Genomic DNA, 26993 nt, shown 5'->3' with positions numbered 1-26993 from the left:
TCAGCTGATACCATTCCAGTCAGTAGACTGTCAGTAAAAATTAGGAACAATGTTCTGGCAATTACTTGACTGAGTTCCCCCAGGACCCTGGGGTGCAAGCTACCTAGTCCCAGTGACTTATTAATGTTACGTTTTCCAAGTCTATTTCTAATTCTGTTCTCTGTTAGCCATGAGGGTGCTTCCTGTGATGTGTCATGAGGATAAACACTGCAGTTTTGGTTACTAAAGCCCCCAATTCCCCTGTGAAGACTGAGGAGAAGAATACATTCAATACCTTTACCATCTCCCCATCCTTTGCAACCAGATTTCCTTCCTCATACTTTATGGCGCCAATGTGGTCTGTCCTCCTTTTTTACTGTTTATGTACTTCCAGGACTTTTGTTCGCTCTTTTGAATTTATTTCCCAATGGGATGCATTGGCTAATGTCCTTATTTAGTATGCTCTTAAAGCAAACCCATCTATCCTCCATGTTCTTTGTTCCTAAGATTTTATCCCAATTTATATCTTCTAGCAAGGTTCGTAGTTTGGGGAAGTTTGCTCTTTTGATATTCAATGTCTTTATATTCCCCTTGTGTTTCCTATTTGTGTGATTTAAATGGAAGCTAATTGACCTCTGATTGCTGTTTCCTAAATTGCCCCTTATTTCCACATCTGTGATCAGGTCTGTATTGTTGGTAATCAGTAGGTCTAGTTGGTGCGTCTACCATCTGACCCATGAAATTGTCCTGCAAGACATCTAGGAACTCGCGAGCCTAAGGCCGCGTACACACGGGCAGACTGTCTGACGGACTTGGTCCGCTGAAACGTGTTTCAGCGGACAGTCCGCTCGTGTGTGGGCTTCAGCGGACTTTTTCAGCGGACAGTCTGGCGGACTAAGTCTTTCGGAATTTCCGTAATATTGTCCGTCCAACTTTGGTTTCAGCGGACAGTCCGCTCGTGTGTAGGCAAGTTGGACGGACTAAGTATGGCGCATGCTCAGAAAGGATTTACACGGCCGAAGGTTGCATTGCAGTGTATTGGACGTCGTATTTCTAGTCCCGTCGTACGTGCTGTACACGTCATCGCGCAAGCTTTCAGCGGACTGTCTGTTCATCGTGTGTGGTCAAGTCTGTTCATTCAAAAGTAGGACGGACTGTCTGTCGGATTGTCTGACGGACTTAGTTGGCCAGACAGTCCGCCCATGTGTACGCGGCCTAAGACGAATGCACGGTTCCTTCCACCCAGTCTATGTCTGGATAATTAAAATCTCCCATTATGATGACACTTTCCATCCTTGCTGCTAATCCAAATGTTGATAGGTGGTCCCCCTTCTCCTCCTCCCTCAGGTTAGGGAGCCTATAGCATACTCCCAGCATTATTTTTCCCTTAGTTTCATCCCTTTGGAGCTCTACCCATAAGGATTCTACCTCCTCCCTAGCTCCCTTAGTGATGTCATCTCTCACATTCAATTGTACATTATTTTTTATCTACAGGCATACTCCTCCCCCTTTTGTACCCTTTCTATCCCTGTGATAAAGGGTATACCCTTAAATGGTTGCCAGCTAATCATGAGAGCTGTTGAACCAAGTCTCTGAAATCCCCACAAAATCAAAATCCTCCTTTTACAATAGTATCTCTAGTTCACCCATCTTGTCCGCCAGGCTCCTGGCATTGGTGAACATGCCATGCAGTGTAGACCAGTCGGATACTGTCTTCTTAATGAGTGTTTCAAGATCGCAAACAGGACTTGTTACTATACTAACCTTGGGTTTATGTGCTTTAGTAAACCTACCGCTAATGCCCCCAATACTACCCTCTGGAATATGCTTCGCGCTGACTATCTCTACCTCTGGACCCTCCCCCCATTGCCTAATTTGAAAGTCCCTCTAACCTTTTGGCCATCTTCACTCCAATCAGATCTGCATCCTCATTCAGGTGCAGTCCTTCCCTTCTATAGAACTGGTGACCGACTGAGAAGTCAGCCAAGTCCTCCAGGACCCGAAACCCCTCCTTACTACACCAGGTCTTCAGCCACTTATTTACTTCCCTAATCTCCCTCTGCCTTTCTGATGTGGCTCGGGGTACCGGTAGTATTTCTGAGAAAGCAGAAGGAGATTAGGGAATTAGGGTATTTCTGAGAATACTACCTTGGAGGTCCTTTTCCTCAATTTAGCTCCTAAGTCCCTAAAATCGTTCTTTGGGACACTCCATCTGCCTCTGACTTTGTCATTGGTGCCAACGTGCCCAGCCCCTCCCAATAATCTGTTCACCAGATCTGTGATGTGTCAAGTAGACAGCATACTGTTCGGCACTTCAGGTCTTTGTCACAGATTGCCCTCTCTGTCCTCAGAATTGAGTCCCCTACCACCAGAATCTGTCTTTCCTTTCCCTTTGTTTCCTCCCCACCACTCTCACTTGACACGTTCTTCCCCTGGCAGATAGGGGGACAATGCTGTATTTGCTCATTATGGCCTATGCTTGAGAAGAGGCCACACACAGGTAACAAGAGGAAACTGAAACTTTTACTTTGATATGCTGAAGTAACTAAAAAAATAAAAAAATCAGGAACATAGAATAGGTGAAAAAGTTACCTGTATTTCAAATTTTAGCATTTAAAGTAAAGTACAATTTTTCTAACTCAATGGCAAAGTAACCTTCTATTGAGGGTGTTCTATAATGGACTTCTACAGGACAAAGAAAGCTGTTGTTGCAGCCCAATATGTTATTGCAATTCTAATGCTTTTACCATAAAATGATTTCTTTAATTCAAAGTGGTCTATGATGACTTATTGTATTGTTCATTGACCGATAATTCAGCTTGTGCTTTGTTCTCTGTTATTGTAGCCGTATTGAAACTTGTGTGGGTTGGGGGAAGGACTTCGATTTTTATTGGCTCTACAAATCACTTGCAGAGAACGAGCTTTTGAAACACACTGTTCTCAGGGCTCGCAGGATTTGAAATCTTGTACACAGTAAACCATATGATGGGCTAATAAAAGAAATGAGTCTTTTCTTTTAGTTCATAGAAAATTACCAGCCACTAATTTGTTTTGTCAACAGTTTTATAGCTCATTACATCTTTGGCTGCAAAGTTTTGTTTGTGATATAATATACCAGGTTTAAAAGGTCTTCTTACATTATATACAAGGTTATTTGTTCAGCTCACATCTTCTGACCAGCGAACAACTGCTGATGCTCTTTTTTTATACTTTTATTGGTCTGCTAACAGTAGCTGTATGGTGTTGGAGAAAATACTGGTAATTAGAGCTTAGAAAATCAGCAAGAACTTGTTAGTGTGATATGAAGTAATCTATTGTATGCATAAATTAATCTTTCAATAGTTTACAATAATGGCCAATTTTAATTATTTTAACATGAACTTTTTAACATTTATAACTGTTTGAACTGTTGTTATATAGCTGCATTTTTTTTAAATTTGATACGTTTACAAAAATAGTTCAGAGCGGTATTACTAAACCCACAACAGTAAAATCAGTCTGTACAGTATATGCAGTAAAGCATGCTTGTTATGCTCACTGCGGAACCTATTGGGGTTAATTCTTTGCTGGAAAAAAACGCTGCGTGGTACCATATGTACAGATCTTCCTCTTCTTCCACTGAATCCAGAACGGGGTCCAGATAAGACAGAGCCTTTGGAGTCAGTCTGCACATGCTCAGTTTGTTTTTGTTTTGTTTTTCCTTGGGAGAGTGCATGTGATCAGCACAGGGCCAATCAGCACTGTCCAGACAGAGGGTCAGGGGTCCTGATAGGACAGCTCAGTGCAGAAGGAAAACTTCTTCTACAAGCTTTACCAGGAACTGTTATGCCGCGTACACACGACCGGACTTTTTGACAGCAAAGGTCCGACAGAACGAATCCATCGGACAATTAGATCTTGTGTGGGCTCCATCGGACCTTTGCTTGCCAAAAATCCGGTGGACTTTAGAAATAGAACATGTTTTAAATTTTTCCAATGGACCGAGAAATCCATTTGTGTGTATGCTAGTCCGACGGACAAAAACCGACGCTAGGGCAGCTATTGGCTATTGGCTATGAACTTCCTTATTCTAGACCAGTCATACGTCATCACGTTCAAATCCGTCGGACTTTGGTGTGATTGTGTGTGGCCAGGTCCGTTCATTCGGAAAGTCCGTCGGAACACCACCGAAACTCCGTCGGAAAGACCGCCGGACCTAGTCCCTCGAAAAGTCCGGTCGTGTGTACGCAGCAATAGAAGTCACAAGTTTGCTATATACTGCTAATGAGAAAAGGTTTTTGACCAGTTTATATTTACTAAAATAATTGCCATGTTCTGTGTACTGTGGGAGACTAGATATAGTGAATGTATGGCCCTGTGTTTAATAACACTTTAAACCCAAAACCAAAAAAGTAATAATATATCGCTTATCCAATCATTAGATATGGTGGCTGCATCAGTTTTCTTTTCTTTGGCTTTTTCCCCTCTGTTTTCACTTGGTGATCTAGCTTGTAACACACCCGCTGTATTAGGGAGACACAACTCTGGAGGAATGAGTAAAGGAGGCACAGCAGACAGCAGCATTGCCAGTTTGGGGGGGGGGGGGGCAGCAGCATAGCAGATTTAGAACCACTAACACCTTGAAACCAAACTCCAGCTCACACTTTGTATTTAGTTACAGCAAACAGTCTTATTTTTTCCTTTTGGGATAAAGGTTTTGCATGAATAAATTCAAGCTGATCATTTGAATCACCCCTGCCAGTGTTTAAGTGGACCTTCAGTAATTTTATCAACCATCTATTAAATCCTCTGCACTTGTTTTAACTTTGGATAGTAAAACATTTTTTTTCTGCCAGTAAATACCTTATACAGCCCACTTCCTGTTTTTTGTCTGGTAAAAAAGCCTAGGCTTATCTCATCATGCACAGCTCTCCTCACTCTGGTGAGAGTTTGCCAGGAAGGGGGGGGGGGGGGGAAGTCATAAGAGGGCCAATGAAAGCTGTAGGGTTGCAGAGCTAGAGGTGTGTGTAAATCCAGGAAGTGAACAGGCAGCAGCTTCAGCTGCCCACAGTTAAAATGGTTGCAGCCAGACTCAGTGGTGGGAGATTTCTGCAGAATATTTGGCAAGTACAGAGTCTGAGTATATATAAAATGATATGCAACGTGGTTGGAGGGAAGCTTCAGAATGGCAAAGATGTTTTTATTACAAATTATGTGAACAGACTGCAGTTCCTCTTTAAGTGGTTTGTCTCATCCATGTAAACTGATACATTCTTTTGGAGAGCTTACTCACTGTATTATCAGATGAAAATAGAAGAAAGAAAGCTTAAAAAAGAAAACAATCACAGCCATCACATCTAAGAGTTGGTTAGCTGCAATATAATAAATGTTTGGCTTTGGGTTTAATAATGCTTTAATACATACAGTATATAAAAGAATCATCGATCATGAAAGGCCATCTAACAATATAGCACAGTAGATGACCTTTACTTTGAAACTGTAGTTTTTCTAATTAAATGAATCATTGACTTCTACATGTTAAATTCAACTGAAACACCAGTCTTTACAGTATAGTGAGAGTCAGAAAATATGAACAAGGAACTTAACAGTGGCGGTCCGTCCATTAGTAGCACACGGGCGCCGCCCTCCCCTATCGATGCGTCCCACCCCCTAATCGACATGCAAGGCACTGGAGGCATGGATTCCCTTTTTTTAAGCATGTGAGTAGAGCCAGAGGATCTAATAGGCTTCAAAAAAGGGTGGGCTATGGGCGCAGAGCCCACCCAGTTGTGTGACATTAGAGAATTAATATTCGCTATTATCACACTGATTCTCCTCCCGACCAATCAGGAAGCGGGTTGCGAGACCAGATTCCCAATTGGCCAAAAGGAGAAGCCATCCTATTGGCCTATGAGGAGGAGGGAGAAGACGTACGGCCAAGGAGATGCATGGGAAGCCAGACTGATGGAGCTGGAACAAAGAGGAGACATAGGGGGGAAGCCACCATCTCCACCTGTCAGCACAGGGTGAGTGAGCTGGCGACCAGGGGTAGGGGGTGTGGGTATGGTGCTGGAGCGATGGGTGGGTCCATGGTCTGGTCCATCTGCTGCCCTCCCCGACTGATGATGGAGCACCAGCTGCCACTGGAACCTAGGGGAACTTTCTAACAACCACAAATTATATAAATCCACTTTGGATGCCCCAAATGTCCTTGTAAACCCAGGTATTATATTGTACATTTAGAAGTGAAGTCATCATTGTGCTGTACATAGCTCTTAGAAAGAGCGGAGTTGTGGGGGGATGACCCAGCAGAGTTACCAACTAAAGTTTGCCTGCAGAAATGATGGGGGACACAAGAGAGGGGGGTACAAGAGAGAGAGCAGCAGTGATTGGTCTTTATTAAAGGTAGCTCCTGCACAGAGACATTTGGGGAAATTCATAAAGGGTGCTTTGGAATTTCTTCAGGGTGCAGCAACAAAATTGCCAATGCTTGAACCCAGTTCATGTACCTTTCACATAATTAGATGATGGAAGTAAGTTGAAGCTTCACCTCATCCCCAATGTCTTGGGGTAAATTCAATTGCTCTATTTGCTTTTAGTAAACCAAACCATATGCAGACAGTCAAAATGTCTTGGTAAATTACTCAGAAAGCATAAAAGTCATTGGATCAACAAGACATCCAGACAATTTGTATGTTCAGATTTTAGCAATGGCAGCCTATATGCTTCTCTCGGTAAGTTTCCTTTAATGGTCAACACTTTTCTACTATAGTTTAGCAACTTGCCTAAACATGCTTTATCCCTGTTTATAATGAGTATGTGAACATGAATACCCATCTAAGCTTGCTATTCACAGGGGATACGGGATATCATTGTGGTCTAAAAAATTAATGGGATCTCATTTACTACATCTATATCTTTTCTCTTTCACCCTGTTACTTTCTCAAAGAAAAAGACAAATTACAGTGAGGCCAAAGTATTCTGAAAGCTATGTTCTTCAAGGTGACTACCATTTATTTCATGAAAGGTGATTTTGACTATGTATTGATTTCAGTCCTCTGGATCAAATAACATTAATGATTCTTGCAAGCTGCCTGAAGATTTTCTATCAGTGTAAAGCGCTATGTTAATTTTGATCCAGGATGGTACTTCATTGAATTGATGGTGTCAAGAAAATAAATTACACTTTCTTTGATGAAAAAAGCCTATCAGATATAGTTAACAAACTTCATTTTGCAGGTCCTAAAGGAGAAACGGGAGACATAGGACTACCAGGGCCACATGGAGCGATCGGTCCCCCTGGTCCAAAAGGTTATAAAGGAGATAAGGGTCTGTATAAATGATTGGATATTGATTTTATATGTGATGCTTAAGGGAAACAAAACATAAAACACAACTAACAAAAGTGTCTTACAACATGATACAATGCCACCATGTGCAGATATGTTTCTGTGACATTCATTTGAGGGACATAAACTTACAGTACAGTAGCTCCAATTGCACTACTGTGCTTGTTACAGTTTTAAGATCAGGGAATATGGTGCAATAACTGAAGTCTCAGTTGAAGTGAAGCAAACTAGGAACAAAATTGTGGGGTCAATAGCAGTGAAGGACTGCAGGCACCTTTGTTAGTTATCAAATATACTCCTGTGTTCCTGTTGAGCCCCGTGGATCCTGAACCCTAATCATACAGAGGAACTTTTCTTCATTAATATAAGTCAGGGGTGCTCTACCTTTTCGAAGAGCGAGGGTCACTTAAGTGAGTTGGCAACCAGTCATGGGCCACAATGAACAACGGGGTTTTAGCTCCTGCAAACCACAAATGTAAACGAGCCCTTACTGTCCTGAACCCCCTATAAGGCTGCTTTTACACAAATGTGCTGCGGTTTACCCGCCCCGTGGGCGCATAGACTTTTATTACATCTGCATTCAGGAGTTTTTGGTGTGCTTTCAGATTCAGTGCACCAAACCCACAGGATATAGCAGAATTATATGGCTCAGTGCACCAAACTCGCAGGATATAGTAGAATTATATGGCTCAGTGCACCAAACTCGCAGGATATAGTAGAATTATATGGCTCAGTGCAGTTAACCCCAAGGTGCAGCTGTAGTGTGAAAGCAGCCTAATAGTTGATATGCCTTTTATAGGTTCTAAAAGTGATTATGCCCGCTGTATGTGTCCTCTTGTAGCTGCTGCTGGCATCGCTCTCCAGGTTGCTAGAAAGGATTAAAGGCAGAGTGCACTTGGTATCACTCCACCTGGGACAGGAGCTAGTGCTACAGAGGAAGCATTAGCTTATGCGGCTCCTGCTCCCTCCATGGCTGCCTGCTCCCTCCACTGCTGGTTCACTGCTTTATGATGCTCTGGGATGGTGCCCAGATCGCGATCATTGGGTTGCTGACCCTGGGCATGAGCTTCCCTGGTTTGAGGTCATGGGCCACACTAGAGGACTCCACATTTCAAGCACCCCTGATGTAAGTCCTATCCTTTCATGGCAATAATTTTTGCCTCAACTGTAATTGTTAGTCTGATTTGGCAATAGAAAGTGTTTCATTTAGTCATTAAATGGCAGCAGGTGGGGTCTAATGTTAGCAGGTGGGACTTAAGTTTAACATGGGAGAAACTAAGGAGCCAAATATTTAAGGGGTATTGCATAGGTACAGGTATAGGTACAGGTATTGATGTAAAGACTAACATAGGTCTTAGCCCTTGTACACACGGTCGGACATTCTGACAACCAAATCCATCCGAAACTGTTGCATACACACGGTCGAACAAAGTTGTCGGAAAATCCGATTGTACATAACGTGATGACGATTGTACATAACGTGATAACGTGATTTTGTTACGACGGGACTACGCTCAGGCTAGTAGCCAATAGCTTTGGTCTAGGAATTTGATCTGAGCATGCATGACATTTTGTCGGAAAATTTTACGGACAAGTTGGAAAAAGTGGTTAGTCGGATACTCCGACGGAAACAGTCCGATGGAGACCACACACAGTCGAATTATCCGACAAAACGGTCCGATAGGACATATTCCGCCGGAATCTCCGACCGTGTGTACAAGGGCTAACACTTCAACACCACTTGTACTTTGGGTACTTCTTATGAACCAAGTTCACTTCATTTTTTTCCCCAGTGGTAGAATGATGCTGTATACACACTGGTTGTAGTAGATGCAGTCACAGCCGTCACCGAGCGCTATTAAGAATGGAGCTACTGGCATATAATGACATCGTACTAGAGGCAATACTCGCTTGGGCACAAGTCTCTTCATATAAATGATATGTGGTAATGATCACCTAGTACAAAATGAATAATTAAAAAACAGATGTACCGCACACTGGATATACTATAGGGGTGTCGGATTGAATTACATGATTGTCTATACAGAATTACAAATCCCTTTGTCAAGTAAGGCAGTTTACATATGTGGTTCAATTGTGTATTTAGCTGCTTGCCCAGAGTTAAGTTTTAATATATAGTCAATGTACTTTTTTCAAAGCAAACATTTCTACGATGGCAACATCCTCGCACAAGCTGCTATTTTCCAGTAAAAACAGCTAGAGATGTTTCATACAGAGTCTGAAGAATTGCTTGTAATATTCAGTCTCCTACCTCTTACTCCCTGTTCAAATATCTCAGAATCCTTTGCCAAATTCAGAAACAACAAAAAAGAACGCAATAAAATATAGCCAGTGACTAAGTAAACTGACTCTAGTTCATTAACTGACATTTTTCAACTTCACATCGGCACAGCCAGCAGGAATGCAGAAAACCAATGAAGATTTGTAATATAACAGTATATGCTATGAAGTAGCATTGAATTTTAAAATATTAATGCATAAATAGTAAAACACCAAAAAACAAAAAGTAATAACACTAAATCAGAAAAGTGTCTGTCCGTCCCTATTATGACAGAAGCACTCAGATAACTAATCCGATTAAGGAAAATCATTGTATCATTTATTATTATTATTATTATTATTATTGATGTACCCTGTTGCAACCATATGCACTTATTATGTACCCATTCTCTGCTTCCCGCTTTTCATTGCTGCCCAGTGCTTTTACATTACAGCCCTTTCTCACAATGCAGACTAATTTTTCTGCTGACTGCTCTTTCTATGTGGCTTATAGCTCAGTTCTTTGAGAACCAAGGGATGTATCTGTCGCATGTTTTTATTAATTTTTTGGTTTGAGTCAAAATATTAGTTCTTATTAACAAACGGTTGTCATAATTCCTCCCCCAAAAATGACACAAGTGTGGAAATGGTTTTATTTATTGTTCAAATACATTCTTAAAGGGAAAAAAATATAATTATTTTTATATTGATGATGGTAATCTTATGGTCCTCAAAGGGTTAACCCCTTCAGACCTGAAGAATTTATCCCCTTCCTGCCTTCCTGACCAGAGCACTATTAGCGATTCAGCACTGCATCGCTTTAACTGACAATTGCGCAGTCATGCGTACCCAAACAAAATTGGTGTCCTTTTTCTCCCACAAATAGAGCTTTCTTTTGGTGGTATTTAATTGCCTCTGCGTTTTTTTTTTTTTTTTACGCTATAAACAAAAAAAGAGCAACAATTTTGAAAAAAACACATTATTTTATCCCCCTTTTTTTAAAAAAAAAAGCTAATTTTTTCTCAGTTTAGGCCAATATGTATTCTTCTACATATTTTTGGTAAAAAAAAAAATCACAATAAGCGTATATTGATTCGTTTGCACAAAACTTATAGCGTCTACAAAATAGGGGATTGTTTTATAAAATTTTTATTATTTTTTTTTGTAATGGCGGTGATCTCGATTTTTATTGTGACTGCGACATTATGGCGGACACATCGGACAATTTTGACACATTTTTGGCACCACTGGCATTAATACACCATTCAAAAGCGCAGCGTGACTTGCGCATGCGCAGTAGGAAACAGGCTATGAAGCCTCATTTCCAGTTTTCCTTAGTAAGGATGCTGGCGCCTGCACCCGGAGCCGATTTTGTGGGCTACCTGGACAGGTAAGTATCCTTATATAAAAAAAAAGCTACAGTATTTGCAGCTGTAGACTTTTTTTCACCCAGGTTGGAACTGTGATGCACATTTAAATGTGCAGCATTGACTGGGCCTTTTGCTGTGCTGCCATATATATGCATGCTTCCAGTATTCAGAGCACCTAAACAAAGGGTCATATGATCACCGTGATGGCCAATCACAGTGCTTTACAATTTGAAAGCACCCCCTTTATACCAGTTAAAGAGGAAGTAAACCCTGATGAGTTTACTTCCTCTTTGATTCCCTGCAAAGGTAAAGCATAATGGACTACTATGCATCGCATAGTAGTCCATTATGTATCACTTACCTGACACAGGAGCCAGCGATGTCACCGCTGTCCCCTGTAGTCCGGCGCATCCATCTTCTCGGTGGGTCTCGCTGCTCCGTCTCTGTCATTTGGCGAAGCCGCAATGACGTCACTCCTGCGCATGTGCACGGGAGCCGCCACGTGCGGCATATCGTCGTTGACAAATATCTTTCGGCAAATATCTCCTAAACCGTGTAGGTTTAGGAGATATTTCTTGGACCTACAGGTAAGCCTTAATATAGGCTTACCTGTAGGTCAAAGTGTGTTGTAAGGGTTTACAACCACTTTAACAGTCTTCCTCCTCTATCTCTTGCTCTCAGTTGATCAGGTGGGGGCGGGCGGACAGAAAGTACTGAAGCAACTCCCCTGCTTACTATGCCATGTCAAGATGGAGGGATTTACACCTCCTTTGGTAATTATAAGAAGATTCTGCTCTGTTTCTGGAGTTTAGAAGATTAGTGCAGGCTTCATGCCTGTGCCTCTCTTTATGAATGCCCAACAATGTATCTTGAAGGCTCTCTAGAAGAGTAAAAAAAAACGTATGTTAAGAAAATTAATTAGTTAGATCAGGGCTTAACCCCATTAATTGTGAGAATTACAAAAGCCACAGTGAGGGTTTTTTTTATTTCATTACTCTTTGTGTATAAAAGAAAAAAAATAATATTGCTTATTTTTCACATTTCCTCGTGAGTGGACTGGATGTGTATGAGATTTTAACTGAATAATTGACTTGGTATATGCTCCACTATTCTATAGGCCTTTTTATTATGCTCTGTATTTCCAGCGAACAATTCAAAGGCCGCAAAACACCGTTAAAGTCTATGGGACTTTAGGGGGTGAAGAGAGAGAGGCCACCCCTTCATGAACCGTACCAGGCCACATGCCTTCAACATGGGGAGGGTGCTTTGAGGTCCCCCCAAAGCACTCTGTCCCCATGTTGATGGGGACAAGGGCCTCATACCCACAACCCTTGCCTGGTGGTTGTGGGGGTCTGCAGGTGGGAGGCTTATCATAACCTGGAAGCCCCCTTTAACAAAGTGACTCCCAGATTCTGGCCCCCCCATGTGAATGGGTATCAGGTACATTGTACCCCTAAACATTCACCAAAAAAAGTGTAAACATTTTAAAAATGACAGTAGACAATTTTGTAGACAAAAAGTCCTTTATTAATAAAAAAAAACTGTCCTGCGATATCCATTCATCTTCGATCACAGTGTCCAACAACCTGAGAAAAAAAACACGGAAAAAACATTGCCTCCATGGGAGGCTCCCGCTGATTGAAGCCTTCGCGATGACAGCTGTTATATAGCTGAGGATGGGGCTACCCGGTGACGTAAATTGGGTGACCCCGCCCCCCTCTGATGTTACCTGACATCACATAATGTCAGAGGGGGGTGGGGTCACTTGTGGAGGCAGAGTTTTTTCTGCTTTTTTTATTGGGTTCGCAGGATGCTATGATCGAAGATGAATGGACATTACAGGACATTTTTCATAAAGGACTTTTACCAAATTGTAATTTTTAACATTTTGACACATTTTTGCTGGATGTGTAGGGGTACGATGTACCTGATACCTATTCACATGGGGGACTGGGATCTGGGGGTCTCCTTGTTAAAGGAGGTTTCCAGATTCCAATAAGCCCCCTGCCCACAGACTCCCACAACCACCAGGCAAGGGTTGTGGGGATGAGGCCCTTGTCCCTATCAGCATGTGGACAAGGTGTTTTGGGGAGACATCCTAGCACCCTCCCCATGTTGAGGGCATGTGGCCTGGTACGGTTCAGGAGGGGGCCTCTCTCTCATCCCTCCCCTTTTCCTGCAGCCTACCAGGTTGCATGCTCGGATAAGGGTCTGGTATGGATTTTGGGGGGACCCTACCCCATTTAAAAAAAAAAATTGGCTTCAGGTTCCCCTTAAAATCCATACCAGACCTGAAGGGCCTGGTATGGATTTTCAGGGGGACCCCTACGCCATTTATTTCTTAATTTTGGTGCAGGATTCCCCTTAATATCCATACCAGACCTGAAGTGCATGGTATGGATATTGGGGGTACCCCACACAAAATTTAAAAAAAAAATTTGGGTGGGGGATCCCCTTAACATCCATACAAGGTCCAAAGGGCCTGTAATGGACTGGGGGGGGACCCATGCAGTTTTTTTCAATGATTTTCATCTATATTACCGGGACGCAACAATACATTACAGCCACGAGCAGTTTTGAATGACTTTTTTTCCTTTAGAAATGTCAGTTTGCTGTGGTACTGTTATAAACACAGGAAAAATGCGCTACTTTACAGACATACTAAGGACACCCCCAGGCATGACATTTAAAGGAATATTTCATTTTTATTGTTTCACTTTAAGCATTGTTAAAATCACTGCTCCCAAAAAAAGTTTAAAACTTTTTTTGCATTGATACATGTTCCCTGGGGCAGGACCTGGGTCCCCAAACACTTTTTATGGCAATAACTTGAATATAAGCCTTTAAAATTAGCACTTTTGATTTTTAATGTTCGTGTCCCATAGACTTTAATGGTGTTTGCGTGTTCGTACAAAATTTTAGCCTGTTTGCAAGTTCTGGGGCGAACCAAACTGGGAGGTGTTCGGCTCATCCCTAGTCAAGACCATACAGCAGTTTAACAGGATAGTTTCCACTCAGGGCCATCTTAACAGCATCATGGGCCCCTGAGTAAAGTAATGCACTGGGGCCCCCACAAGCCTGTCCCAATTTTTGCACCTAATCTCAAGAATTAAAGTATAATTCCTCACTGTGCCCAACATTGCAGCATCACTGTGCCAACATTGCAGTCTCACTGTGCCAACATTGAAGCCTCACCGTGTCCCCATTGCATCTTCACTGTGCCCCCATTGCAGCCTCACTGTGCCCAACATTGCAGCCACACCATGCCCAACATTGCAGCCTCACCTTGCCCAACAATTTTTGCACCTAATCTCAAGAATTAAAGTATAATTCCTCACTGTGCCCAACATTGCAGCATCACTGTGCCAACATTGCAGTCTCACTGTGCCAACATTGCAGCCTCACTGTGCCCAACATTGCAGCCACACCATGCCCAACATTGCAGCCACACCATGCCCAACATTGCAGTCTCACCTTGCCCAACAATTTTTGCACCTAATCTCAACAATTAAAGTATAATTCCTCACTGTGCCCAACATTGCAGCATCACTGTGCCAACATTGCAGTCTCACTGTGCTAACATTGAAGCCTCACCGTGCCCCCATTGCAGCTTCACTGTGCCCAACATTGCAGCCACACCATGCCCAACATTGCAGCCTCACCTTGCCCAACATTGCAGCCTTACCTTGCCCAACATTGCAGCCTCACCTTGCCCCCATTGCAGCCTCACTGTGCCCAATATTGCAGCCTCACATGCCCCCATTGAAGCCTCACTGTGCCCCTTGCAGCCTCACTGTGCCCTCATTGCAGCCTCACTGTGCCCAACATTGCAGCCTCACCGTGCCCCCATTGCAGCCGCAGTGTGTCCAACATTGCAGCCTCACTGTGCCCCCATTGCAGTCTCACTGTGAGAACATTGCAGCCTCACCTTGCCCCCATTTCAGCCTCACTGTGCCCCTTGCAGCCTCACTGTGCCCTCATTGCAGCCTCACTGTGTCCAACATTTCAGCCTCACCGTGCTCCCATTGTAGCCTCACCATGTCCAACATTGCAGCCTCACCATGTCCAACATTGCAGCCTCACTGTGGCCAACCTTGCAGCCTCACTGTGCCCCCATTGCAGCCTCACTGTGCCAACATTGCAGTCTCACCTTGCCCCCATTGCAGTCTCACTGTGCCCCCATTGCAGCCTCACTGTGCCCCCATTGCAACCTCACTGTGTCCCTTTCAGACTCACTGTGCCCCATTGCAGCCTCACTGTGCCCCCATTGCAGCCTCACTTTGCCCCTTGCAGCCTCACTGTGCCCTCATTGCTGTCTCACTGTGCCCAAAATTGCAGCCTCACCGTTCCCTCATTGCAGTCTTACTGTGCCCCATTGTAGCCTCACTGTGCCAACATTGCAGCCTCCATGTGCCCCCATTGCAGCCTCACTGTGCCTCTAGCAGACTAACTGCACCCCCATTGCAGACTCACTGTGCCCCCATTGCAGACTCACTGTGCCCCCATTGCAGACTCACTGTGGAAGAGGAAGGAAGAGGAGAACCAGAGATCACAGAGCGGATAGCACGCTGTTACAGCTTACATTAACTTGCCTTCACGCTGCTTGCTGTCACACACAGCCCCGCCTCCTCCTAAGCTCGCGCCTGTGATAGACAAAACACATCCCAGCTTTGGACCCACATTCTGTCTATCACAGGCTCGGGGTTAGGAGGAGGCGGGGCTGTGTGTGACGGAGAGCAGAGCGGAGGCAATTACATAGCTTTGCTCTAGATCCGACCAGCGAGAGTCAGAGTGGTGAACTGAGATCTTATATTGATTATAGGGGTCTCAATCGCTTCACAATTAAGAATGCTTATCCGATTCCATTGATTATGGAGTTATTTGATTGCCTCAAGGGAGCAACGGTTTTCACAAAGCTTGATTTGGTAGGGGCATACAATCTTGTGAAGATCACTGAGGGCGACTAATGGAAAACTGCGTTTAATACCAGAACTGGCCATTATGAATACCTTGTATATCAGTGCCACCTATCAATGCCAACAAGTGCCACCTATCAATGCCCACCAATGGTGCCAATCAATGCCTCATCAGTGCCACTTAGCAGTGCTGCCTATCAGTCTCACCTACCACTGCCACCCATCAGTGTCAGCTATCAGTGCCACCTATTAGTGCCCTTCAGTGCCACCTATCAATGCCCTTCAGTGCCGTCCATCAATACCCATCAGTGCCACCTCTCAGTGCACATCAGTGCCCCCTATCAGTGCCCAGCAGTGCCGCCTTATCAGTGCTCATCAATGCAGCCTATCGGTGCCCATCAGTGCCTTCTATCAGTACCTTCTATCAGTGCCCATAAATGCAGGCTCATCAGCTTACATCAATGAAGGTGAAAAATTACCTGTTTGCAAAATTTTAAAACAAAATATAAAACTGTTTTGAACATTTTTTTCAGTCTTTTTTCTTTTTTTTTTAACAAAAAACAAAAAACCCAGAGGTGATCAAATACTACCAAAAGAAAGCTCTGTTTGTGGGGAAAAAATGATAAAAATGTCATTTGGGTACAGTGTTGTATGACCGCACAATTGTCATCCAAAGAGTGACAGCGCTGAAAGCTGAAAATTGGTCTGGGCAGGAGGGGGGTTTAAGTACCAGTAAGCAAGTGGTTAAACAGCTGTCCACTGCCAGTATTAATGTCAGTGCCAGTGTTAGTGTAAGTTTGATTAATGTAGGATAAAAAAAAGTTTTATATTTAACCACTTCAGCCCCGGAAGATTTTAACCCCTTCCTGACCAGAGCACTTTTTACAATTTGCCACTGCGTCGCTTTAACTGGTAATTGCGTGCCCATGCGATGCTGTACCCAAACAAAATCTGCGTATTTTTTTCCCACAAATAGAGCTTTCTTTTGGTGGTATTTAATTACCTCTGTGGTTTTTATTTTTTGAACTATAAACAAAAAAAGTAACAATTTTGAAGAAAAAAAACAATATTTTTTACTTTTTGCTATAATAAATATCCCCAAAAATGTTTATAAAAAACAAATTTCTTCATAAATTTAGGGCAATATATATTCTTCTACATATTCTTCTAAGTTATAGCGTCCTCAAACTATGGGAAAGATTTATGCCATTTTTATTATTTTTTTTTACCAGTAATGCGATTTTTATTGGGATTGCGACATTGCGGCGGACAGATCGGACCATTTTGACATATTTTTTGGGACCATTGACATTTATACACTGATCAATGCGATAAAAATGCACTGATTACTGTGTAAATGTCACTGGTAGGGAAGGGGTTAACACTAGGGAGTGATCAAGGGGTTACATGTGTGTTCTAACTGGATGGGGATAGAACTGAGTAAGAGAGGAGGCATATCATTGTTCCTATTCACTAGGAACAAACGACATGTTTCTTCTCCTCTGACAGCACAGGGATTTGTGTGTTTACACACAAATACCCATGCTGGCTCTCGTACATGTAATCGTGTGTGGCCGGAGGCAATAGCGTCTGCCGGCCATATGCATCGGGTCCCCGGCCGTGCAGTGGACGCACGTGCATGTGCACCCTCTGGCGGCTCTTAAAGGGCCGAGATACCCATATGGGATTTTGCACACCCGTGCCACTTTACTAACGTATATCGGCATGAGCCGGTTGGCAAGTGGTTAATGTCAGTGTCTGTGTATTTACGGGTACAAAAAATAATAATATACACATAAGTGGTAAGTAGCCCTATGCATGTCAGGAGTAGAAGAATATAGTCTGGGTTGTTTTGTAGGTGGCTGGTCATGGTAATGGCAAAACATATACATCTAAAGTTTGAAAATTATATATTTTTTTCTGTAGGGCCAGTAATTTTTTGATAATAAAAAAATCAGCAACTATCCATTAACATTTACCATTAAATGAAGGCCAATTAGTCCTGAAAAAACTGCAAATGCAATAAGGTAAAACATGTGTAGCCTTTAGAACCACTTTAAAGAGGAACTTCATTAGTTGCAAATTACACAGCAACACTCAACTGCTCAGAAAATAAACACTTTGATCTTGACTATGTAATACACAACGTATAGCGTATAGACTGCAGGGGTCAGGTCTATGTGTTGTATTAAACAGCACATACAGTGTAGTAGTCAGAACAATGTAATGTATACTAGAGAGCACAGATTGCAGCGGTAATGTAGTATGTATCATATGATCCCTTACATTGCTATTCAGTTGGAGAATAAAATGCCCTAGTGTCAGTTGAGGGAAGAAAAAGATTGGTGGTCAGTGTGTGGTGGGGAGGATGCCCTGGAGTAAGTGGTACCTAGGAAGAAAAAAATGGCATGGGATCACTGGGAATAAAAATGCCTAGTGTTGGTGGTCCGAGGAAGAAAAAATGTCAGGTGTAGTGGTCAGTGGGAGGAAAAAATATCTGAAGTCAGCAGTCAGTGGGAAGTAAAAAAAAGCCCTAACGTTAGTATCTGTTCTAGGAAGGATACCCTAATGTCATTTGCAGAATAAAAGTACATTTGTTTCAGTGGGGCATGGTGGAGGACATTTATGTTTAGTGGAGGGGTAAAGGAGCTGAGAGCAACAATAGTACCCAGTGAAGGGTGTGGATAATAGTGGCAAGAGTGGCGTAGGGGAACAGTAGTGTCCAGAAAAGGCTAAGAGAAACAATGGTGTCCAGTGTGTAGTGTAAGGGGCTCAATAGCATCTAGAAGAGAGTCTGGGTGGGGGGGGGGCATAATATCCAGAGACGGCTGGGGGGGAACAAAGGTGGCCAGCAAGGGGTGAGGAGCGAAAAAAAGTACCTAGTACAGGTGGGGGGGGAGGGGGGGCAATAGTGCCTAACGGAGCTATGAAAGAACAATAGTGCCCTAAGAACAGTCCTTCAGAATCCTAGACAGGTGGGGGATGTTGAACAATGATGTCTTTTGTTTGTGCTCCTTCCCTTATGTCATTTGTTTTTTTATGTAAGACGTACTACTAGAATGCACTGTTGGAGGCATCATGTGTTCTGTTTTATACATAGGATAACTTATAAACTGTACAAAATAAGCAAACAAGGAAAAAAGAGAGATGATTTAATGTTATCTGAACAGTAAAGAGGCTTCTGACTCTCACAAATTATGAGGGTTTGGGCTGTCCTAGAAACTGATCCATAAGTGGCATTAATAGAGCATTATAAATACCAAATATTATGGAAGAATTTTAAGAACCCGAATTAACGCAAACTAAAAAAGTACTAGCTTGCATGCAGGCCAGGGATAAACTAAATTCGAAATGCCTGACTATACGTAAAATAGTCCAAAATATGCTTTATATTTCTTAATGGAGTACATTTTATTTATACTCTTTTATATAATGTATATGTGTGTATATATATATATATATATATATATATATATATATATATATACACACACACACACACACAGCATCTCACAAAAGTGAGTACACCCCTCACATTTTTGTAAATATTTTATTCATGTGACAACTCTGAAAAAATTACATTTTGCTACAATGTAAAGTAGTGAGTGTACAGCTTGTATAACAGTGTAAATTTGCTGTCCCCTCAAAATAACTCAACACAGCCATTAATGTTTAAACCACTGGCAACAAAAGTGAGTACACCCCTAAGTGAAATTTCCAAATTGGGCCCAATTAGACATTTTTCCTCATTTCATGTGAAAGGTCTCAGGTGTAAATGGAGAGCAGGTGTGTTAAATTTGGTGTAATCGCTCTCACTCTCTCATACTGGTCTCATACTGGTCACTGGAATTTCAACATGGCAACTCATGGCAAAGAACTCTCTGAGGATCTGAAAAAAAGAATTGTTGCACTACATAAAGATGGCCTAGGCTATAAGAAGATTGCCAAGACCCTGAAACTGAGCTGCAGCATGGTGGGCAAGACCATACAGTGGTTTAACAGGACAGGGTCCACTCAGAACAGGCCCCGCCATGGTTGACCAAAGAAGTTGAGTGCACATGCTCAGCATCATATCCAGAGGTTGTCTTTGGGAAATAGACATATGAATGCTGCCAGCATTGCTGCAGAGGTTGAGGAGGTGGGGGGTCAAGTCTGTCAGTGCTCAGACCATACGCCGTACACTGCATCAAATTGGTCTGCATGGCTGTCATCCCAGAAGGAAGCCTCTTCTAAAGATGATGCACAAGAAAGCCTGCAAACAATTTGCTGAAGACAACTAGACTAAGGACAATGGATTACTGGAACCATGTCCTGTGGTCTGATAAGACCAAGATAAACGTATTTTGTTCAGATGGTGTCAAGCTTGTGTAGCGGCAACCAGGTGAGGAGTACAAAGACAAGTGTGTCTGCCTACAGTCAAGCATGGTGGTGGGAGTGTCATGGCCTGGGGCCGCATGAGTGCTCCCGGCACTGGGGAGCTACAGTTCATTGAAGGAACCATGAATGCCAACATGTACTGTGCCATACTGAAGCAGCACATGATCCCCTCCCTTCGGAGACTGGGCCGCAGGGCAGTATTCCAACACGATAGTGACCCCAAACACACCTCCAAGATGACCACTGCCTTGCTAAAGAAGCTGCGGGTAAAGGTGATGGACTGACCAAGCATGTTTCCGGACCTAAACCCTATTGAGCATCTCTGGGGCATCTTCAAATGGAAGGTAGAGGAGTGCTAGTCTCTAACATCCCCCAGCAAGGTGATGTCATCATGGAGGAGTGGAAGAGGACTCCAGTGGCAACCCGTGAAGCTCTGGTGAACTCCATGCCCAAGAGGGATAAGGCAGTGCTGGAAAATAATGGTGGCCACCCAATATATTGACGCTTTGGGCCCAATTTGGACATTTTCACCTAGGGGTGTACTCACTTTTGTTGCCAGAGGTTTAGACATTAATGGCTGTGTGTTGAGTTATTTTGTCACATGTAAAGATATAATAAAATATTTCCAAAAACTTAAGGGGTGTACTCACTTTTGTGAGATACTGTACATATATATATAATATATATATATATATATATATATATATATATATACACGGTTTAAAGCGGAGCACCGGCCTTTTAAAAAAAACATTGTATTTACTGTAGATAACCCCCATGACAGTCACAGCTTTTGTGATCTAAATCCGCATATGTTGCAAATGAAAAAGTTTGCTGTCTTATGGATTTGTTTTGTACTCCCCATCCTTTTGGGATCCAGTAAGATTCCATCCTTAGTGTGGGCATCTGAAGCCCTCTTGGAGTTTCTTCCAGGGAATGGTGGTGCTGGGTACCCCGCATGCACCTCCTGATCTCGTGCCTACTCATTGTGAACAAAGCACAGCACACTCAGTGTGTCAATCAAGGGTGCCAATTGACTCCTGGGATTGATGACACTAATATTCTAGCAGCCAATGGGTGGCAAGAAATTACTCAAATGGGCATATTTATGCCCCTTAAAAGGTAATCTGCTTGAAAAAAAAAAAAAAAAACTTTGTGAACCATTGGAATCAGCAATGCCAGGGGCTATAGTTATAAAATAGGCTGGTGCTCTGCTTTAAGGATTCTATAAATGTGGTTTCCCTATCCTGAACTAGTTCTAAAAAAACATGTAAAAACGAATGAAGAGAAGAAAGCTCTACAAAATGTTTATCACTTACTTTTTCAGCTTTCTATACTAAAGACATGAGTGTAAGTATTTTGTTGATGGCAATATGTCTGAGACAGTTGTTCATTCCTCTGCTAATTTGTTTAATAAAAAAAAAAAAAATAGAAAGCATTATTTATGTATAAATAATACATTCATAAAGAAAATTATTGATGCCTGCTTGATGGAGAGCAGAACTTAGAAAAGAACGTCATCAAAAGTAATTCAGCCCTGTAGTATGGACAACATAACAGGATATATGCAATACTTTAGTCTCTAAGGAAAAAATTTTTTTAAATAAATCCAAAAGCAACTGCAATACATTGTGCTGAATGCGTGCTCTGTGCCCCACCATTTCCCATAAGACATATGTTACCATATACTGTATATCTCCAATGTTATTCTATAGGGATCTGTGAGACGTATGAACCTTTCCTTTTGCTGTGGGATCAGGGGGCAACACTGAAGAAGAATTACATTCTGCTAATGTCACCTTGATCTTTTCTTGTTTTCTTGCTTTGGTAATGATTTCTCTAATGTAACTAGATTTTTTAAAGGTGCCATAATTACATTTTCACCAGCATGCAGTCCTCCAGGGACTTGAGGTCTTTACTGTGGATAATGTTAATGCAGATGTTTATATGTAGGTGAGAAAGGTGAGCACGGTGACCAAGGAGCAAATGGGATTCCCGGATTCCCAGGAAAGCCAGGAGAAGCCGGTAATGATAATGAATAATGTACAATTATGTTTGTCTGTTTCTCATTCTGCCTCTTTTGTAATGAAACCCTGCTCCGGTGACTTGTGTTCAAATTGATTCTGCTGAAGGAGTTGCAATCCCCCCAGAGATAAGTTGGGTTCATACATACTGCAGGTAGCAGACAGGCATACATTGGAAGTCCTCTGTGTGACCGGAGAGCAAACATGTGCTTCTGATTAGGAAACACTGTTTAAATAATTGATTTAACCCGTCTGATGCCAGGGGAAGGCCTTTAACAGATTGTTACACTTGTTCCCTCTGGCAAAGAATGCAGTATGTGTTCTCGATAACTGTATAGCAATTATAGAAACACAGATGCTGCTAGAGTCTGCTGCTAAATTTTGTGCCGTTTAAATACATTTTAATTATTGTAGCCTTACAAAATATGTCCACTCATCACTGAAGGAACTTAATAATGTGCATGCTTCACTAGTAAGCATAACATGCTCATTTGGCAAAGTTATGGAGAATTAATGATATTACTTGCCAAATAATGTCGTTGGAAAGAATAACTCTCACAATGTATATAAAACGTTATGTCTTACTCTGACAAGTTTTTGGAATAGCAACAAATAAAGTGATGTTGCGTGAAGTCAGTTAGCCATAACGACCAATCGATGGTGTTTCAGGATTTAAGCTGGCGTACATCTGGGTTTAGTAGATTATACTGGAGATCAATTTTTAATTGATTGAGCCAAGAATTTCAATTGAAGGGAAATAGAACTACCACACTCCTGCAATATGTTTAGCTGTAATTGTGTTATACTAATTGACATTGGATGAAAAATCAATCAAGATTTTTCATATCCTTCATTCTTGCTAGATCACATTTTTTGCGATCAACTTGAAACTGGCCAAATGACAACATTTTCAGTATTGCCTGATCTTGCCCCGATCAATAGGGTTAGCTTGAGGATCAATTTTAGGCTTTTTAAAGATGAAATTGGATGCTCAAATTTCCCTAGATGGGGGGGGGGGGGGGGGGGTATGCAGGGTGTGGCCAGCTTTATGCATACTGATGATAGATAACTTCTGACTGGCTAGTACAAGTTACTAGCATACTGCTGCATAATTGAAAAAATAAAAGCATGTTTCTAATGAATCATTTATTTACAACATCACTATTCATCATTCTTAGAGATTACATTGTTCTGTGTCACCTGGTATAACTTTTTTCTACCCATAATGCAATGCTCTGATGCTAACCAATGCCATTATCCCTATGGTCTGAGCCTAGTTTTTAGATTTATTTTTTTAATACATACATCTAGACTAGTGCTAAATCTTTAATGTGAAATGTATTTTGTATTAGCGTGAATGATTTATGAATGCATATAAACTTTTAAAATGGCTAGATTGGAAAGTGTGTTTATGAGCTGGACTACAAATATTTTAAAGAGGGTCTTTACACATGGGTGCATTTACATTGAAACAAAAGGCAAGTGCAGCTTAAATGTATCTAAGATTAGATAATTGAATGAACATGCAATGTTAGGGAAGAATATTTAACAAGGCTGTACACAGAGTTCCATAGCAACCAATTCTGGTTATCTGGGATAATAAGCTTGTCATGTGTTGTAATAATAATACTGACAAATTTACAAAAAGAGTGGTATCTAATATAATGTATGGTTATACCAAATTGCAGGAATATCATGTGCAAAATGGAGGCTGCCATTGCTAATCTGCCTTTTGAAAATGCTATCTGCTATGGTATCATTTTAACCCTCTTGCTTCAATACATGGGGGTTGATTTACTACAATTGGAGAGTGCAAAGTGTGTGTAGCTGTGCATGGTAGCCAATCAGCTTCTAACTTTGACTTGTTTACTTAACTGCTTAAGGTCCACTCTATAGAAGTTTTACTGCTACAAGGTGGCTGCATCACGTATACGGTATATATATATATATATATATATATATATATATATATATATATATATATATATATATATATATATATATATATACATACACACCCGTGATCCAGCTCTTCAGGGTAGGGGGTGTACATGCACGCCACCGGCGACTCGCTCCCACTGTGATCACACACAACGGGAGCCCAATGACGGGTACTAGGGATTCAGTGTCCGCCGGCACTCGCCAATCATCCCGCAGAAAGGCAGAACGGTGGTCTGCCTATGTAAACAAGTCAAATTGCTGTTTTCACAGGAGGGAAGGCATTGATCCTGTGTTCATGCAAAGCTAGGATTCATCTCTTTCCATAGTAAAAGCACCTCCCACACTGTAGTAAAACATGTTAGGGACACAGTTAACCCTTTGAACACCCCTGATGTTAACCCCCTCCCAGCCAGTGTCATTAGTACAGTGACGGATTAGGTGACCACATTGCTGGATCCTGGGACATGTGAGTGTGTGTTTATTAAAAGTCAGCAGATACACTTTTTGTAGCTGCTGACATTTAATAAACACAAAAATGACTAGAGTTCCTGTTTAAGCAATGTGCTTTTAGATGTCTATAGGTAAGGACATTTTACATATGAATAATGTCAAAATAATCTTGAACTGAATAAAAGACTGATTTTGACTATACTAAATACAATTTAACACTTTATTGCATAACATCTGATGCTCAATATGTGTCTTTGTTCTTTCAGGTGAAATGGGGTCAAAAGGAGAAAAAGGAAATGTTGGACTTGCTGGCTTGAAAGGACAAAAAGGAAATAAAGGAGATATATGTGAAAATGGCACAAAGGGGGACAGGGGGGAAAAGGGGGAGCAAGGTCTAATAGGCATGGATGGTGAGACAGGGGACAAGGGTGAGAAAGGAGATTTAGGAGAGAAAGGAAATATTGGAGAAATGGGAGAAACGGGAGAAATAGGAGGAATCGGGGAGAAAGGATTAAAAGGGGATAAAGGTATTAAAGGGGATGCTGGATTGAATGGTATGCCAGGTTTAGAAGGAGAGCGGGGAGAGAAAGGAGAACCTGGACCAAAAGGGGACAAAGGTGAGATGGGGGCTCAAGGCTTAATAGGTCCTGTGGGTCTAAAAGGCAATTTTGGCATGAAAGGAGTTCGTGGAGCTCCTGGAAAAAAAGGTTCTAGAGGATTAAAAGGCTCCAAAGGTGATAATCCCAAACCCATAAAATCTGCCTTTACTGTGGGCCTATCAAAGCCTTTCCCTGCTCCCAATGCACCTGTAAAATTCGACAGAATAATATACAATGAGCAAGAAGAATATAATCCTACAACAGGAAAGTTTAACTGCACTATTTCAGGAACCTATGTGTTTGCATTTCATGTAACAGTCAGAGGCCGTCCGGCACGGATTAGTATTGTTGCCCAGAATAAAAAGGTATTTAAAAGTCGTGAAACACTCTATGGACAAGAGATTGACCAGGCCTCAGCCATGTTAGTTTTGAGACTGAATGTTGGGGATCAGGTGTGGTTAGAGGTTTCTAGGGACTGGAATGGCCTTTATGTTAGCAATGATGATGACAGCATATTTACAGGTTTCCTTTTATACCCAGATGAAAATGTAGAGAACCAGCTAACTCAAGCTTAAAAGGTATTAAAATGATGTGGAACTCACATTTTAGTAACATTGGATCAGAATATGGTACACATTTTTAATAACTGAATGTTAAACTTGTTAAATATCTACATGTGCTGAAAAGATCATCGTAAACACCAAATTTATAATATATAATTGTATGTGCTGTGTTATTTCCAATCAAAATGTCAACAGTTGATAGAACAAATGTATGGATGTGAATACAGTTTCAGTAATTTTTCAATCCCATGAGAAAAAAATTAAGGTTTAACAATATATTTTTTTAGAGGATTTTTAGAGAGTTAGGGATTTCGACTATTGCATTATAATAATGAATGAAGCATGCATGTTATTTGTGAATATAGAAAAAGGCACATCTGTTTAACAAATCCTATATTTAATACATGCATATTTCAAGATTTAAGTGGAAGAGCAATCCTAAAATCTCTGCCTAAACACATAAAAAGGATGAAGGTAGAATGCACAGTGGCATCGAACTGTATAATTACTAAGTAAGGATATGTTGATGTCAGCCAAAATGAACTGAGAAACCTCCAATAAAATCATTTAATCATTCTTCCTTAAAACAGAATCCATATGCATGTCATTACTTAAAGGAAAGCAAGAAATGTCATTCTTAATAATGAATAGTGGACAAGTTATGTAAAGCAATGGTCATCAACCCTGTCCTCAGGGCCCGCCAACAGGCCAGGTTTCATGTATTACCTTGGGGAGATGCAGACTAGAATACTGTAATCACTGAGCAGCAAATAATATCAGCTATGATGTATTTCAGTTATCTTGCGAACCTGGCTTGTTAGTGGGCCCTGAGGACAGGGTTGATGACCGCTGATGTAAAGCAATCATTTTCAAGTGGTCAATTTCAAATTGAACGCTTCTAAACTGAAGCACCAGTACAACCCAAAACCGGGAGCTTTTTATTCAGCTTGTTTGCAGCTGTTCTTATTCATCTCATTCCTCATCTGAGCAAGACATGAACATCATGGTTTATGCTGAGTAAGGCTTGTGGAGAATCAAGGCATTATAACTAGTCAAATTATGGCAATGTAGATCAATGAAAACAAATAGCCCTTTACCAAAGTATTGTAAAGTACAGGATACCACTTCCATTGGAAAAACCCCCCAAAAAAACAAGGAGTTTATTC

At 41.6% G+C, this 26993-nt stretch overlaps 1 protein-coding gene across 1 annotated transcript in view; it reads left to right on the top strand.

Annotated features, from left to right (window-relative positions):
- Positions 1-25983, top strand: part of LOC143988452 (uncharacterized) — a 62044-nt gene extending 36061 nt beyond the window's left edge. Inside the window, exons 3-5 of the mRNA XM_077488046.1 lie at positions 7198-7287; positions 22204-22275; positions 24932-25983. Coding sequence (XP_077344172.1) covers positions 7198-7287; positions 22204-22275; positions 24932-25839 — 1070 coding nt within the window. The 3' untranslated portion in view covers positions 25840-25983. The remainder of the gene's footprint in view (positions 1-7197; positions 7288-22203; positions 22276-24931) is intronic.
- Positions 25984-26993: the final 1010 nt, after the last annotated feature.

Source organism: Lithobates pipiens, unplaced genomic scaffold, assembly GCF_037356315.1.
Source record: "Lithobates pipiens isolate NorthernLeopardFrog02 unplaced genomic scaffold, aLitPip1_a1.2 Scaffold_18, whole genome shotgun sequence".
Classification (NCBI taxonomy): Eukaryota; Metazoa; Chordata; class Amphibia; order Anura; family Ranidae; genus Lithobates; species Lithobates pipiens.
This window is presented reverse-complemented; position numbering and strand designations above follow the sequence as displayed.